The sequence below is a fragment of the Scomber japonicus genome, chromosome 2 (assembly GCF_027409825.1).
Source record: "Scomber japonicus isolate fScoJap1 chromosome 2, fScoJap1.pri, whole genome shotgun sequence".
NCBI classification, from domain to species: domain Eukaryota; kingdom Metazoa; phylum Chordata; class Actinopteri; order Scombriformes; family Scombridae; genus Scomber; species Scomber japonicus.
The window spans coordinates 22,232,811-22,250,077 of record NC_070579.1 but is presented as its reverse complement, the minus strand read 5'-3'; the positions used below and the strand labels follow the sequence as shown (position 1 = coordinate 22,250,077).

The window sequence follows — 17,267 nt, the reverse complement described above, 5'->3', positions numbered from 1 at the left end:
TGCATGACCTGTCCACTCATGCTGTGACTCTGAAAAGAGACCAACATTTTATTCATGCAGTGCATATGCATATTATATGTATAATGTGCATATAATGTCTATCATGCGTTATACATGTCCATGACCTGTCCTCCATTCTGTGACTTTATAAAGTCACAAGGTCTAAAGAGGAGGTTAATGATATGGATGTCTAAAAAATCGTATTAAAAAAATCTCTTTCCTCAATTGTTAATAAATGAGAGGCTCCATATAGAAAGTGAAAAATGACAGGACACTATAGCACTGTTAAATGATTCACATATGCTCACATCCTTGCTGCTCCCTGGGCCTTTTGTAGATCAGACCTCGCAGCCTCCTGCTAGCAACACATCACCTTGCAGAAGTTTGAAGACTGGAAAAGGGTTGAATTTAGCAGTGTTTAACGTCAAGCCACACCAATCCGTATGCCACTTAGATCAATATTTCATTGTGGGATAATCATTAAAACATGAGACTCTGAATGCCAAGCTCTGGATGAATAATCAGACTGCATGCCATTAGCCAGAAGAAGACTAGGAGACTTGTATTGAGATAATAGCTGTGGTTTAACAGTAAAAACACAAAATGTAATATATTTTGTGAGACTAACGTGCTGTAAAGCTAATCTCATCAGAAATTATAGGGGGTGTAAAAGAGTCATTTGACCAAAAAACATTTTCTTGTAGTGTAAAATGATATTTCACCCAAACACACATTTTTTCTGTTTTTAATGAAATGCCTGATGGATTTTAAAAGAAATGAAACAACCATCTTCACAGCGAAGTACCTTTCATTAAAAGCAGAAAGTGAGTTACAGTACACGGCTCATTTATCAGTTCAGCCTTGAAAATGGTGCTGCTTATCATGTTTGACATAATACACTGAGACAAAACCTCTGAAAATATCATCTGCCATCCCTGCTGTGTCACCTTGTCACACAACACACCTCCATTCTGCCATTGGCGCTAAGTCTCATTCACGTCCTACAGTATAATGAAGGTGGCTATGACTTAGCAAAGGAGCCCTAATGGAGGATACAGTGACACAGTCAGGAACCATAATGGAGGGCTCTCTAATGTGGTGGAAATTGAAAGATTAATAATTCAAAAGCAGCTGGTCATGAATCAGACGGCCATTTTGCTCCAGTGGTTTTTCTCTGGCACCTTTTTCTGCAGCCCATTGGGTCTGACCTCAGTGGAGGGCACTCTGGGACATCTGTTTTTTGTTTTTTCCCCCTCCCTAACTTGCTGCAGTTGATGAGTGAAGATGTTTGGGGGCAGTATAATTTAGCATACAGCAGTATATCTTTTACTACCAACGCTAACCTTGGGGTCAGAAATGAATGAGTGCATGCATTTTTTTGTGTGCTCATGCATGTCTTCTCTTTGTCAATGTATAGATGCCTATTTGTGTAAATATATATACATATATTTGTGCGTTTGTGTGTACATGTCCCTCCCTTCTTTTTTAACCTCATCACATTCATCCCCAGATTCCCTAAATAGCGCAGCATGAGGGCTGCATCCATAAGTCAGTATTCAGATGAACACAGTCATGTCATATTTTTGCAATCACTGGATGCGGCCATGTCATATATCTATGCCCCAAGGGGGAAGTAAAGCTTTATTTATCACAGGTGCTCATCCCTTGCCATCTCCCACTATGTGGGTGATGTATGTTTGAGGTGTGCTTCACCCCTTCGTGCAACATTTTTCTTCACTGTTCTTCGTCTTTCACTTTTTCATCCCCACAAAATTCCTTTTGTTCTCCCTCTATCATGATGTATGTGATGTACTATGTGTCATGTAATGTGCTGCCCCCACCTCCCCTGGCTCTAAATGTGTTTGTGTGTGTGTGTGTGTGTGTATGTGTGTGTGTGTCTGTGTAACTGTGATGCATATCATCTCTTCTGATGGTAAATCTTTGCTACCCCACTTCCATCTGAGACTAGAGCATGTTTTTAATCCCCACGTGTCTTTCCTCTCCTGTTCTTCTTTCCTCTGTTTCTCATGCATGATGTCTCTCTTCCTCTTCCTCACTCACTCACTCTCTCTCTCTCTCTCTCTCTCTCTGGCTCCCTCTCTCTCTTTGTCTCTAGGTGCTGGCTGCGATTGGATACATACTTTATCTGGAGCTTCATAGGCCCTGCCACACTTATCATTATGGTGAGATACACATACATGCATGCTCACACACTCTTGACTTTGCACTACATGTACAGAGTAGGCTGGCTGCCACGCGTTCATGCAGGAACGATGGGTTACATTAAGGTGTTCGTTAATCTCCTTCAAGGTTTGCCTGAGCTCTTCAGCGTTGGAAATGGAAGCAGAAGGAACTTTATGTGTCAATTTAATAACTCTTGCTCATGGATTAACTCTAAAGTGGGCACATATTCTAACAAGTTGGAAATATTTGGAAGGATATATAGCACAAACTGCTGTAAACCGTGCAGATTATGATAAGAACTCAACAAAGCTATGTTTCTGCTAGGCACTTATTTGACAATCTATTCAATACTCAGAGCCCAGGCACTGTGCTTCCTCCTGGCATAGCTACTTTATTACAGTGCCACCCAATTACACAATAAAGAGGGGAACACAGACTGCTCGTGACCATTTTCTTTGTCCTTTCTAAGAGCAGTGTCAATGAATGATGCCCTCATCATCAGTCAGCAAAGTGGTATGAGAAGAAGAAAAATGCATCATACCTTGAACAAGTACACAGAGGCAGAAATATACAACTAGGCAGACAGACAGACAAAAATATTTTTTAAAAAGAGTCTTTGAGAAAGAGAGAATGAAAGCATTGGGATATGTTCCCAATTAGGTGAATGTCAGCATGTACACTGATGCTCTGCACTCATTTTAAAAATGTCAGGCAGGCTATCACTGATCTAACTGGGGCTGTAAGTGGGAGCAGTGCAGGTGGGACCGCTCTGATATGACTCTACACCCATCGGTATCACATACGGCTTCAGAGACACCGCATGCCAACCTAGACAGTCATTATTAGCAGGCCAATAGAATAGACAGCATCTGTGAGAATTGGATTTCTATTGTAACAATGATCCTCAATGGATGTAATGACTGCTGAATTTTCCCTGATGCTCAAGCTGCCGTATTTTGAGCACATAAAGGGTTGTTGATTGTGGGCTGATACTGTGTCCCCAAGCCAATTACTGCTGGAAGGGAAAATTAAATGATATGCACTGTGTGTGAGTGAATTGTTGTGGTGACATTTTGTCTTTAATTAGGCTTGTTGCTGCAGAATATTAACACGTGTGTGTGTGTGTCTGTGTGTTTTAGCTGAATGTAATCTTCCTCGGTATTGCTCTGTATAAGATGTTCCACCATACAGCCATTCTCAAACCAGACTCTGGATGTCTGGACAACATCAAGTAAGTACATGTGTACATACCAACCTGCCACCACACCAGTGCGTCTGATATGTAAACCGGGTGTGCTTATACATGCTTGCGTGGATTCACTATAGTTTGACATTCTTGGTATACGCTTTGCTGAGTTAGATGAAAATACTGATAACATTTTCTTCTGTACGGTAAATAGGAACCTGGATCGGGTTAGCACTTAGCTTAGCATAAAGACTGGGAGAAACAGCTTGCTCAGTCCAGAGGAAACAAAATCCACCTACAAGCAATTCTATAGCTCACTACCTGTGAAAAAAACAACAAAAAAACACAACTTGTGTTTTTTACAGGTTATGCAGTTGCCAGGCAACCAGTGGAGACTCCAGGAAGTCACTGCTTCAAAAAATATTCTGGCACATAGCAAAACAACTGACATATCTTTAGTAGGTACATGTACAGATTAAACAAAAGAGATATTATATGTTAAATAGTGAGCTTTAGATTTTATTAGCTTTGGATAAGCTGTTTACAATATTTATATGGAAAATAAGGGTATTTCCCAAAATGCTGAACTATTCCTTAACATCTCATATCCATCTCTTTTTGGCACTTAGCATGTTGCATGAAGCCCATTTCATTTTTGTCTGAAATCATTCCAAGATGCTTCTCGTTGAACTTATCATACTATTATTCTCCATCATGTCACCATTACTCATATCACCCTCAGACAATGTCAGTGAAATATGACTTAATATCCACTGAACACTGGCACTCTGTCTGCTTAGCTAACTAATCAGGATTGTGTTATTTCTCGTTCCAATGCAGCCCAAGACAAAAAGGCTCAGTCTAATTCAAACAATATGCCATGGCTCGGAGCTCAATGCCTTATTGAGGCACAGCTCCGAATTTATAATGTAAATCGTGAAATGGCTTACTCATTTGTTTTATCATTCAAATATTACTGCCAATGTATCTTTCATGACAGCAGTTTTAAGCAGGATTTCAAGTGGGAAGCGTTTCAGGAATAAAGAAGAAGCCAGCTGATCTTGCTTCAGTGCAGTTCAGAGGAATGTAATCAAGAAGCCTGATAAAAGATGAAAATCAAAGAACAATTTAGAATATGATGCTTTTGGATCTTTTTTTTCCTTTCCTGTTTTTTTAATGACTTTCCTTAGTCTCTCTGAGCACACTGATGGCAGAATAGATTTTAATCTATTTCACTTCATTAGTCATGTCTTATTTTGATTCATTTACTCGTTAATCATAATCATGCCCTTTTTGTCTTATAATTTTTTTCTTCATTTTGTTTTCTTTGTCTCTTTAACTCCAAGCCATCATAAGTTGTCTTTGTTGTGGATTGGCTCTGGTAAGGCCACTCTCCAATCATGATGCCTGTCATCTTCCTAGAGACATGTTGATTGGTTTGCTTGTTGTCGTATTTGTCTGTAGAACCATCCCATACTCTTTGCATATCCCTAAATTATCCAGACTTGACTACTCTTCTCCTTCCTTGTAAGATGGATCGTTTGTGATTTGTGAGCTGCTTCTTTGACCTATAGAACTAATGTGCTATTGAAATATTATAATGGTGAGATGTGAATGAGGGAAATAGAGCTGAGAGAAGAAGCATGGCTCAAGGGACTGCTGGAGGGAGAGGTGGGTTGGAGGGATGGAAAAGAGAGGGATGAGTGTACCCTTTATTGAAGAGGGTCGTCAGACGAGCTTTATTGGAGGTTCTGTCTCGCCTGAATGGTGCCACAGAGGGCAACATCGAATCAATCACCTCAGTCTCACTCACTTACTCTCCTCCTCTCTCTCTTTTCCTTCCTCCTGACTCTCCTAATATCTCCCCCTCTGTCTTTTCCCCTCTCTCCTCCCCCTACCCCACATCTTCTCTCCTGACCCCCCCTTGCTTTGTCTCTATCGCCTCGCATGAGAGGTGATCACTGGCAAGTCAGCCAATCAAATTAACAGCCATCATCGTGGCTGTGTCAGACTAGAAACTGTGACCTTTAGTGGGAAATGTCATTTATAATGGCTGTAATGTCCCTCTACTTACTGCCCAGTGGAGCCACTCACATGGCCACACACTCAGGCGAGGACCTGCCATGCATACACATGCCTGGACATGACAAAATTTCCGACTTTTGGCCTTTTATGACTCATGCAATAGGCTTTATTTGAAATGAAGGTTCACAGCCTTAAAAACTTTTATTCAATTTAATTCCATTAAATTGTTATAGTCACAATTGCACTAACAGAGTTCAGGGCATACTGCTTACTGTGAAAACATGTACTTTGAGAAATAGAGTGTGTATCTAACTTGGGAAAAGTCTTAACTTTCTCGATAGTGGCTGATGTCAGCTAGCTTGTTACCTCCCCCGCCTCTCTCGAGATGGTATCTAGATGAGCAAATTCACTCTCTCTCACTGTCCTCTTACCCCTTTCTGTAAGAGTATAATTCTTTTAGGGAACACCTCCCACGGCTTTTTCCATCCTACTCCTGCAGTGTTGGGGCTCTGAATGAACCCTTTCTAACCCCTTACTCCTCCCTCATGGTCCCACATGCATCAAACTAGGTTGAATGGCTTTTCTGATCCAGAACAAGACATTCATTTCTCTGGTTATGCTACTTGCAATGCAAGCCAAGTATGCTGTCCATTAGCTATACAGTAGGCTAGCTAAGGATAATGCTCCCTCTATGTAGACACATGAATGTAGTGGATTGGGTTTAACATATAGTAACTTAACCTTTCTTCTTCAAATCCGTCCTCCCTCTTCTGTAGGTCTTGGGTGATCGGGGCCATAGCCCTGCTGTGTCTACTGGGCCTCACCTGGGCTTTCGGCCTGATGTACATTAACGAGAGCACTGTGATCATGGCGTACCTCTTCACCATCTTCAACTCTCTACAGGGCATGTTCATCTTCATCTTCCACTGCATACTGCAAAAGAAGGTGAGCAAGGCAGACACAAGGACTAAGCTGGACAGAAATAGATAGACAGTATGACAGGCAGACAAATAAACACTCACATGTTAGCATTGATCAGCAGGCACACCAAAAATATCTGCAGACACTCTGAGAGCTGTCACAAGTTTGATTGGTCATTCAGTAACCCTACTGGCAGCTCGATTCTCTCACTTTTTCACTCTCATTACATATCTCTCTCTCTCTCTCTCTCTCTCGCTCTCTCTCTCTCTCTTTCTCTCACTCTCTGTCTCTCTCTTGTTCACTGTTATTCTGTCTGTCTTTCCTTTTGGCAGCAGGTAACAAACTGAGCTGTTAGTGTTGTGATGTGTCTGTGTCCTCCCAACAGAAAACATATTATTGATCATCAGACAGGGTTATAAAGACTAGAAAAGCTTTATTAAAACTCTGATAATATTTATTTTATCTAATGGTGGAAATGTGTGTCTGTTTTGATGTCTAATTGGCTTAACGATCACAGATAAGTTTGATAGTTTTCACAATTTAATATAATGATCTCACTGACATTTGCAAACAGCTCCTTATTCATTTCATTTTTTTAAAGACAGCCTTCTTTATATATGTTTTGGGTTTGAATAGCCTTAAGGATTAGAGGCGTTTGTGAGTACATATGTATCACTTCTTATGTTTGAATTATATGTGGTTTCCAGCAAGAGCCTACACATCCAGAGATATTTTTACTGAGTCTCCCACACACTGTCAGTGCCTGGGAGTACAGAATTGGAGTAGGATATGGAAAGAAAATTCATCAAATTCTTAATACTCTCGACTGGCTGCAGTCCGCAGAGAGTTTTTAGTTTTAAGTGTGTGACCGGTAAACAAGTACAGAGTGTGCGTGTGTGCGTGTGTGCGTGTGTGCGTGTGTGTGTGTGTGTGTGTGTGTGTGTGTGTGTGTGTGTGTATGCGCGTGTATGTGTGCACTGTACTCAGGTATGTGTTAGGCCATAAGATCAGGCATCCAGAGAGATGTCCTCAGAGCAGTGCTGAGGTTTTCTTTGGCTGCAGCCCAACATGGTTTCTCCCAAGATGCATGGAGCAACTCACCACACAGCTGTTCAAACAGAGCATGTGGCAACACACGTCTGCCTGTCCAACAAGCTTGTTAAAAAGCAATTACAGTCTTATTTGTTCTAACTTGATTGGGATCTAAATGCAGATGTTCTCTATGTACAAGTGCATCATATGGCTCCCTAAGGAATATGTCTATTTCAGGTGGATATGTGTCAGTAATAAAATTGGGGCGGATGTTGATGGGGAAAGTTCATGAAGTTAATCCTTCAATATCTCAATTTTTATGGAGTTAATGTTTGTACAAGGAATTTTAGTAACAAAAGATGTTCACAGGGGCAATATATCAAGTTAAGCCCCTAAAGTCCAGTAAAGTGTTTGTTTTGTTTATTTGTTTTTTTTGTTTTATCCATTGTAAAGAGTCCTTGAGTTTGTGAAAGGTGCAATATAAATCACACCTATTCTTCTTCTTATTATTATTATTTTCATTGTGTGTCGTCTTAAAAATATAGTTCATTCTGCAGGAATGAATGTTTTCCATTCATCCAAAAAGTTGAACATCAGTCAATTCGTCCTCCCACATGTGTTTTTTTTAATTTAATAAAAGTGCAAAGTGTGTCTGTGTGTAACTCCTTCCACCTTCCCTCTGCCCAGGTGCGTAAAGAGTACGGCAAATGTCTGCGTACTCATTGCTGCAGCGGCAAAAGCGTGGAGACGTCAATCTCCTCCTCCAGTAAGACCACCACCTCACGGACCCCAGGCCGCTACTCCACAGGCTCACAGGTGAGCTTACCTGCCTGCACACCTGGACGCTACAGCACAGCAGATTCTCAGGTGAGGCCAGAGCATGCCATGAGGGTTTTGGGTTATCACTATTAACTTTCAACTAGAATCAATTTTGAGGAGCGTAGAAGAGTTTCAACATTCTTTTAGGAAGATTCAAACCAACTCTTTTAAAGTTACACTTGTGGATACATATATATATAAATATTACATATTGTGTGTGTGTGTGTGTGTGTGTGTATGTGTGTTCAGTGCTATTTGGACACTGTGTTGAAATTGGTGATAGCCCAAACCCTATATTATACATTTCCTTATTGATGCTGACACATAGGCAGATGGAGTGTAAATGGCATTGATGGGTGATTTTTTCCCCCCCACCTGTTTCCCTCTTGCTGTTTTTTTTTTCTTTTTATGGCCTCTCCTGCAATTTGCCCTTCTTTTGCACACCCCTTCCTAAAATATTATGTTTCTTACCATATTTATTTTCCTCTGTTGTCGTCATGTCTTTCCTCCCTGGACCTACTCTTTTTTCTTCCTTTATTCCTCCTTCCTTCATTATTGCTGCTCCTCTGTGTCTTTTCTATCCCTTTCCTCCTGTCTTTCTTTTTCTCTGTCGTTGCTTTTCCCCTGTGTATAGAGTCGTATCAGGCGGATGTGGAATGACACTGTGAGGAAGCAGGAGTCTTCCTTCATCACTGGAGACATAAACAGCTCTGCCACGCTCAACAGAGGTAACCACAGGATACTTACTATTTGCATCCTCATCACTGTCACCATATCTACTTTATTAATAGCAGGAGGCTCAGACAGCATAAGCTGTCATTTAGTAAAGTGGTAGGAGTCCAAACTTCTGATAATGGTGCTGTTTTCTTCTGGAGAGGAAGATTAGCAGAACAGAGTGTAAATATCACTTGCTACGTCTTTGCTGCTTCAAAGGATGACTTTACAGGAAGGAGACTTAGGAGCAGACTCTTATCAAAACTGAAACATCAACCAGTTTGAGGTCCCATTATAAATCTACAGAGTGCAGAGTTGACTGTGCTACAGGGGGGTGCTATACTTCTTTTTCCAAGGACAGTCATCTTTTGAAGAATTGTAGGCGAGAAATCTTTTAAGTTCAAGCATGCGTTAAAGTCTTGAGCTGAACTCCAGTGGTCTCAATTATGCAGAGTTGCATTAAATTAATGCTCTGTTATTAGGGTGGGTATAGTTGTGTGTCACTCCAGGTGACATTGCTGCTTCTAACATGTGAATCTGAAATGTAAGGTAAAGGAGAGCAGAGTTTTGCAGTGTTTTCCACCTGAGAGTCTATGTGCTCGTCCCAGTTTATCTTAAGTATGACGGCTATTGTAGATACAAAGTATCAGGCTTAGTTCACTGTATTCAGAGATGTCTGTCACTGTCCCTCCAGAGTAAACCACAGTAATGGACTGCAAAGAAGGAATTCATGAGTGTGGCTGTCTGAGGGCTAGGGTAATGAGGACATAGACACCAAAATAGCTAGACAGTTTCTCACACACACACACACACACACACACACACACACACACACTGGAAGTCACACACTAACACTGGAACGCACACACGCATACACTGCCATTTGTTAGTCTCCAAGTCGAGGTGTGGCCCTTGCTTCCTTCAGGCCACTAATAAGCTGTTAGCATGACAGATTGATGCTAAAGCAGACACGGTGTGTGTCAGCGCCTGAATTATCACACACTTAGTGAGGCAGGGCTTAAGACACCCCCACCTCCTCCTTCCTTCACTCTTTAAAGTATGGTGCAGAGAGCTACTTAACCAGTAGATTTCAAATTACTGCATACTGTGGCTTAGTGAATAAGGACAGGATAGAATAAATTGGATATTCTGATAAGAGATTGACTTGTTGAAATGAGACAAGAGTAGAATCAAGAAGGAATGTGTTCATTTTAACTTTAAAGTTAATTATAATGTACAATATTTTTATCTACTTTGTCTTTCTAGTCATGTTGGGACTAAGGGTACAGATTAGCTGTTTACTAATCATGGCATATTTACACTGATGCTTTTATAATGTTACTAGTGATTAACGTGCATCGTCCCCAATAAATAATGTTAAGTTTAGGTCAAATCAGGATAGCTAAATAGGATTAAACAGATGCCCATGAATCATTCAGCATCCTGTTGCATCTTTCTAATTTATTCTGCATTTTTTCTACCTGGAACTATATTTCATAGATCCAGTCCAGACTGCTAGCCAAATTCTTGTTTCTGATAAAGAAATGGTAATTATGCTGAACAAATAGGAACTGAGCTATCATAAAACATAGGAGTTGTATATGTCAAATGTATAGTGGTATTTTCATTTAGCTACCTTAGTTCCTATAGACTGTGCCTCTGGGATGTTCTAGTGTCTCAGTTGTTCCCCTACAGCCACTATATTGATGCTGCTCCTGCCACTATGCCAAAGAGTAGTGGTAGGGGCGTTGTGTTTTATATAGCGTGATATCCAACATGAAGATGAATATATAGGAACTGTCATGGTCATTCGCCTTCCGTCTTTCTGCAGTGTCTTAATGTGTACATGATCTGTCTCCCACCTAGGGAAGAAAATGCACTGAGAACACTTTTTTGTGGCCCCTTTTGTCCATTAACTATCCTGTAGTCATGCTTCTCTGCTCAAGCGTATTGAACTGCAGCACAATCTTCCCCAAGCAATGCTACACTCTCTCTCACTCTCTCTCTCTCTCTCTCTGTGTGTCTCTCCTCCCCTCCCACGGCCTGTATGCAGTGGCTGCAAGAATGACTTGTCAAGCTTTTTCTTGGCTTTCACCTTAAACTATGTTTGCTTGTTTGATTTACTTGTCCTCTTCTCTCCCTCTTTCTTCCACACACTCACTTTCCATCTCACTCTCCTTTCCTCTTTTTCCCCTCTTGCTTACTTCCACTCTGCAATATGTACATACTCTTTCCTTCAACTCTTCATTCTACCTCTTTTTTTTCTCGAGTGCTTCTCTCTTTCTCTCTCTTGACTTGGCTGTTGCTTTTCCTCTTCTTTCTTCCTCTCTCGACTTGGCTGCTGCTCTTCCTCTCTCTCTCTCTCTCTCTCTCTCTCTCTCTCTCTCTCTCTCCCTCTCTATCTGCCTGTACCAGGAGCCATGGCTAATCATCTTATAACTAATGCTCTCCTTCGTCCCCATGGTACTAACAATCCTTATAACACTCTCCTGGGGGACTCGGCAGTCTATAACAACCCAGCCGTGGGCATGTACAACACCCAAGGTGTGCCTGATGTTTCTATTATAAATATTCAACATTTGGAAACATATAGTTCTTTTTTTCACTACGTCAAATTGATTTTGCATGGTTATTTCATTTTGAAATGTTCGCTAGGCTACTGTTTTACACCTTTGGCTGCATTTCTGATCTAGCCTTATTATGGCTCCCAAGTGAGACGATCAATCACTGCAATAATCTTTCACAAAAGACACCCACTGGGCAGTTCTCACAGCACATAAATGGAGAGATGAAAATTTTTTGATGATTTATCGCAACAGTACAACAAGTTCACTTGCTGATTTATTTTGCACTGTGGTTCCACACTATTTGTTACTGGTTGCAGATCCACCATATCTTTCATAAGCTACTTGGGAGCCATGAAATATTTGCACTATTTTGTGTGAATGTTCTATTTTATACATTATGTGCTTCATTTTGAATTTCATTTTGTATGTGTCAGTCGGGACTTGTGTATTGCTTGTGTTACTGCATTTCTACTGTATATGTTTTAAATGTGATTTGTGAGGTGTGTTTTTTATGTTTTTTTCTGTGTTAAATAAATAATGAATCATACGATACCAGCCAGCAAACAATCAGGCCCTGAAAAGCACACTTTGATTTTGGGAATAAGACAAGGTTTCTTTGTCAAACATTTTTTACCATCCAATTACAACTGCAACTGCTGATTTTGTAGCTGCTGAACGTTGTTTCTCTAGATGTATGAACTCACATCTGTGTCTCGTTTCTCTCTTCTCCCTCATGCTGTCCATTAGCACCTTACCGAGACACAAGTATGGGCTAAATTAATACTCAACTACTTCAATAACGTTGACTTTCTTCTCTCTTTTTTGCTTCCAAAGCACAGAAACATTTTCAGTCCAGTCTGCTGCCAAACAGTACTTTTGTTTGGCTGTCAGCCATGCAAAAGCCTTTTTAAAAAAAATTAGGTTGTCTTATTTGGATTTATCACACAATTTTAGATTCTACTTCTCAAGAAAATGTTATTTAAAGTTTTTTTTTTATCTCTCTCAAGTGCAATATATCTACACTGTTAAAACTGTTTTGAGTGTCTATATTATAATGTGGATCCAACGTGCAAATAGACCTGAGCTTACAGAACTGAATGAGTTGTTAAAATTACGATGCAATGGGATTGGCCTTAAAATTACTTGTAATGTAATTACTTTAAGCATCATTTCAAAACATGTATCTTCTTTTTGTGTTGCGGTAGTGCTGGCAGTAATTGAGAAAAGAAAGTACTTCTGAGATTTGTCCTAAATGAATTATGGAAGCTCGAAGCATTTTTCCTTCTAAAAAAAATTATCATTGCTACTTTTTAATCCTCAATTCACATCACACACTGTGATATCAAACAATAATTAAAATAATTCTTCAGATAAATCCACTTAGTTTATTTAAAGATTCTAACAATTATACATTTTTTAATTATTTGTTCCTCAGAGGGCATCCTGAACAATGCAAGAGACTCCAGTGTTATGGATACACTCCCTCTTAATGGTAACCATGCCAACAACTACAGCATGGCCAGCAGTGAGTACTTGAGTGACTGCGTCCAGATTTTAGATCGTAGTGGTGGCTACGGCACCCACAGTAACCACAAGGAGACAACCTTGGAGAAGAAGATCCTCAAGGAGCTAACCTCCAACTATATCCCATCCTACCTCAACAACCATGAGAGGGCCACTACGGAGCGCAATCACAACCTGATGAACAAGCTGGTCAACAGCAGTATGGCCAATGGAGGTGAAAATTTGATTCATAATTTAATGGTTAGATGACATGGTAATTTCATATCTAGACAGGGACAATACTTGTGAAGAGTATAACTCTGAATCTTGAGCCCCTGTTCCCCAAATGAGTATTGAAACACTGCCCTCCAGCCTGTGCACACCTCATACACATGTGAAAATCAATTGTATTTAATATTCTGATGTCGTTTTGTCATTCTCTAGCTTCCCAGTAGTATTCCATATGTATTCAAATCTGAAAATCCCAATTTTTGTCAAAGTACATCAGTTTTAGTGTCAAAATGCCATTTTCCTTTCTTCTAAAAACTGCATGATGACATTTCTACATATGAACCAATACAAAACTCCCTGGCCCCCCTAGTCAATAGCTATAGAGACAGACTGATTCCTCACTGTTGCTGCTCCTTCCAGTAAACAGCTCCAGTGTGACTTGTGTGTTCATCCCAAAGCTCTGGCTTCAGGACAAATAACATCAGCACTCTTATTTACATCACTGCTGTTTGCTCATGGCTAAACAACTTTGGGGTTGGAGTTGTCCACTCCATCTGCAACAGACTGGTGCCCACTTGCTAACACGGTGAAAAGTAAAAAGCTGATCCAACCTTCTGCCAGTTGGGGGATGTAAAACATTTTTACCCATTTAGGTCGGATGGCATCAAAGGTGTCACTAAAATGGTGTCATTACTTTCTTGCATGTGATTTATTTCCTGTTTAATCAACCAACCAAATTTAGTTATAGAGAGAAATGTAGTTTGCTTGGTAAGACTGAGCACACAGGAGGGATTTTGATTAATGTTTGATTACTTTATTAGTTGGACCTGTTAGTTACACCCACTGTGCAGCAATGGCTCCAAAAGTTGCCCATTTCATGGGATCTTTAAAATCTTGGGATGGCAGTGGTCAATTTGCCAAACCCAGTGAGGGTGTCCTGCTCAAAAAAGGGTATTTCAAGTTTTCCCATTCCCAAATTTCCTATTCCTTTGATTCAGAAAATGTGTCCAAAGTTTTGACTGGTACCGTATAGAATTGATAGACACTGAAGTATTAATTGCCAAAATCAAGAACACTACTTTGTCAAGAGCACTACTTTGTTTTCAAGATCAACTATTGCGCCCTGTTCTAATACATATTCTTACCATGGTACTTTCAGGCAGCATGGCAGGAAGCAGCAGCAGCAGCAGCAGTGGAGTTGGTGGGTGTGTGGGCAGCAATAAAGAGGACAGTGTTCCCATGGTGCTGGATAACCCTGTAGCCTTCCCTCATGAGGAGAACCTTGGTTTGGAGATCATCAGAGAGGAGTCCAATGCGCCTCTCCTGCCACCACGGCCCCCTCCACCAGACAGTCACCCACCACCTCCTCCTCCTCCTCACAGCTTCTCCAGACCCCGACGCATTCCCCAGGAGACCAGCGAGAGCTTCTTCCCCCTGCTGACCAATGAGCACACTGACGAGCATACGCATTCACCCAACCACAGAGACTCGCTGTACACCAGCATGCCAGTGCTAACGGACCTCCCGGATGGGCAGATGAACGGTTTAACAGATGGAGAGGAAGACAGTTCTGGGGAGCTGCAGCCCTGTAAGAGTGCCACTGCTCCGGAGCTAGATGATGTTTATTATAAGAGCATGCCAAACTTGGGCTCCAGGAACCACCTTCATGAGCTACAGAGCTACTACCACATGGGCCGTGGTGGCAGCGATGGATACATGGTGTCCGCCAACAAGGAGGAGTCTGATTCGTCGCCTGAGGAGCCACCCATAGACCCTTCCCACCTGGTTACAAGTCTATAGAGCCAATCAAATGACTTCTATCCCTCCCTAGCCTACTCTCATACTTCCAACCTGCCAGTGAAAATCATTCTGTGTTGTTGACTGACAAACTGAGCTGACCTGCCCCTGGATTGATGTGCTGTGAGCAACATTAACTATGGTTTATAACAATATGATGGAGATATGACTGGTCAAAGGAAAGCAAGGACTGAATGTATTGTCATATATGGTGCAGACTGAGAGGGCGGCTCTGAGTGACATTTTGTGAACATCAAACAGGAATAGAACTTCTAACCTGGAAAGGAAAGGAAGGGGGAGGGATTCTGTAATTTTACCCCACCTGTTAACTTTAATTTGGAATCTTGGATTGAGCATAGCCCTTCAAGTTCCCCAATATGGACCTCCAGCAGAACATAGCATATAGTTTCCACTACCACTACTACAGGGGTATGGCCCCCAGCGCTGGTTAAAGGAGCAGTTTGTTTGTCTGTATGTCTGTCTCTGTCTCACTCTAAAGACATGTACTGGGATAACATTTCCACTTCTCCAAATGGTAGAGCAGGATGATAAATTCTGGTGTTCACAACATGAACTTGCCTAAACAAGGCCCCACCCCACTACCTGCCAATCAAGTGGAGGATGTATGATATATGCCCTCACTACCAATCCCAAAAACTACTTTACTGGGCAACCGAACTGTAACCATATCACGCTGATGTTCTGAACTCTCTTCCTGTTCGTATCTGCTAAACTGGAGTTGTGTCTGGGCTGGTGTAACATTCCTGCAAGTTGTAGTGACTGCAGCTACTGTGTATTTCACTGAAAACAAATAAGGAAGATCATATTACAACAAACTGAGTTTTAAAAAAACAAAACAAACAAACAAAACAAAAAAAACGAATGGGTTCTGTTACTTCTCCTTTCTTCTGTCAAACTTTTCAGTTATCAAAGGATTACAAAGAAATCACAAACAGTTTCTATGTATTGTACAGAATACAGATAAAGATTCAAATGTTGCATATGATCAAGTTTTATTTTTTAATTTTAAGTTGCAAATCTTACGTCTGTGGAACTGTTCTGAACTGTCATGATATGTTCTGGTCACATGTAGACTACAGAACGAGCAAGGAACAATCTTTCATGTCACTCTTTCATAAATACAGAGACAGTTTAGCACTCCTTAATTACTACGCATATACCCCATGCACACGTCATTCTGGACCTTTTATAGCAACACCACTGTCACTTACATTTTGCAAATTAATTGTTACTATATACTTTACCACTGTGTAGATTTAAATTTATCGGAAAACGAAGTGGCTAAGATATGAAGGAGATGGTTGCTATGGAAATGCTGTGTTTAGGCCTTTACTGGAACTGGGTCTCATCTCATTTGTTGTTGATTAAAGCATATCCTTCCTTTAGGCACAAGGAGGAGCCTGAGTGAAAAAACATACAAAGACGGCAGATACTTTGAGTCATAAGAATGGTATATGAAGCATATCTTCTCTATTGCCAAATATTATACCAATTGACGTTACCTTGCTGTGCTGGTCGAGATCTTATTGTACAGAAGAAGAATGCTGAGAATAATAAACTTCATTCTCTAAACTAAAAAAAGTAAAATAAGATTTCCGCTATTTGAGTATGGGTGGGTCCCACCTGTGAAATGCCATGATTTTACACCACATATGTGTACTGAAGATGTGAAAACTCTGCACACAGCAGCACTGTCTAATGTGGAAAGCAAATGTTTACTTATTTAGGAGGGAAATTTCATAAGTGTATGAAGTGTAGCTTGCACATGTATCCCACAAGCCCCTTCCATGTCCCCAAGAGAGAAATTATTTATTTATCTGTTTATTGGTTTAAAGACAGCAAAACAAGCTTGGAGGAAAGAAAGCTGACTTTAGGCAGGAGTAAATAAAGTGGCACTGGGCTTGGGCTTTTTTGTTTCTTTTTTTAAATTATTATGATCATGATTATTATTACAATATTATTGCTAATTATTTATTCTTTTTGTATGGGTTCCGAGTTGAATGATCTCATAACTAATATTTGTTGTAACAGTGAAAGTTGTTTGCCAACAAATAAATTACTGACATAGCTTTGCGTTTCTTTCCGCCTCTTGAGTTTGATCAGTTGAAATTAGATGCAAACAGAGTTAAACCCAACCATGTTTTCACAAATATGGACTTCTGGGCATTTGGGGAGATTGCATACCATAGGTATGCCCACAAAGTATTTTGCTAAATGCATTTCTGTTTCAGTCTTTGGTGAAATTCTATCTTTCTCTGCAAATCTGT

At 40.6% G+C, this 17,267-nt stretch overlaps 1 protein-coding gene across 1 annotated transcript in view; it reads left to right on the top strand.

Moving 5' to 3' along the window:
• The window catches only part of adgrl3.1 (adhesion G protein-coupled receptor L3.1), an 85,752-nt gene extending 70,770 nt beyond the window's left edge, over positions 1-14,982 (top strand). Inside the window, exons 16-24 of the mRNA XM_053326573.1 lie at positions 2,117-2,183; positions 3,324-3,415; positions 6,172-6,340; positions 8,036-8,164; positions 8,802-8,895; positions 11,297-11,425; positions 12,196-12,213; positions 12,884-13,171; positions 14,381-14,982. Coding sequence (XP_053182548.1) covers positions 2,117-2,183; positions 3,324-3,415; positions 6,172-6,340; positions 8,036-8,164; positions 8,802-8,895; positions 11,297-11,425; positions 12,196-12,213; positions 12,884-13,171; positions 14,381-14,982 — 1,588 coding nt within the window. The remainder of the gene's footprint in view (positions 1-2,116; positions 2,184-3,323; positions 3,416-6,171; positions 6,341-8,035; positions 8,165-8,801; positions 8,896-11,296; positions 11,426-12,195; positions 12,214-12,883; positions 13,172-14,380) is intronic.
• Positions 14,983-17,267: the final 2,285 nt, after the last annotated feature.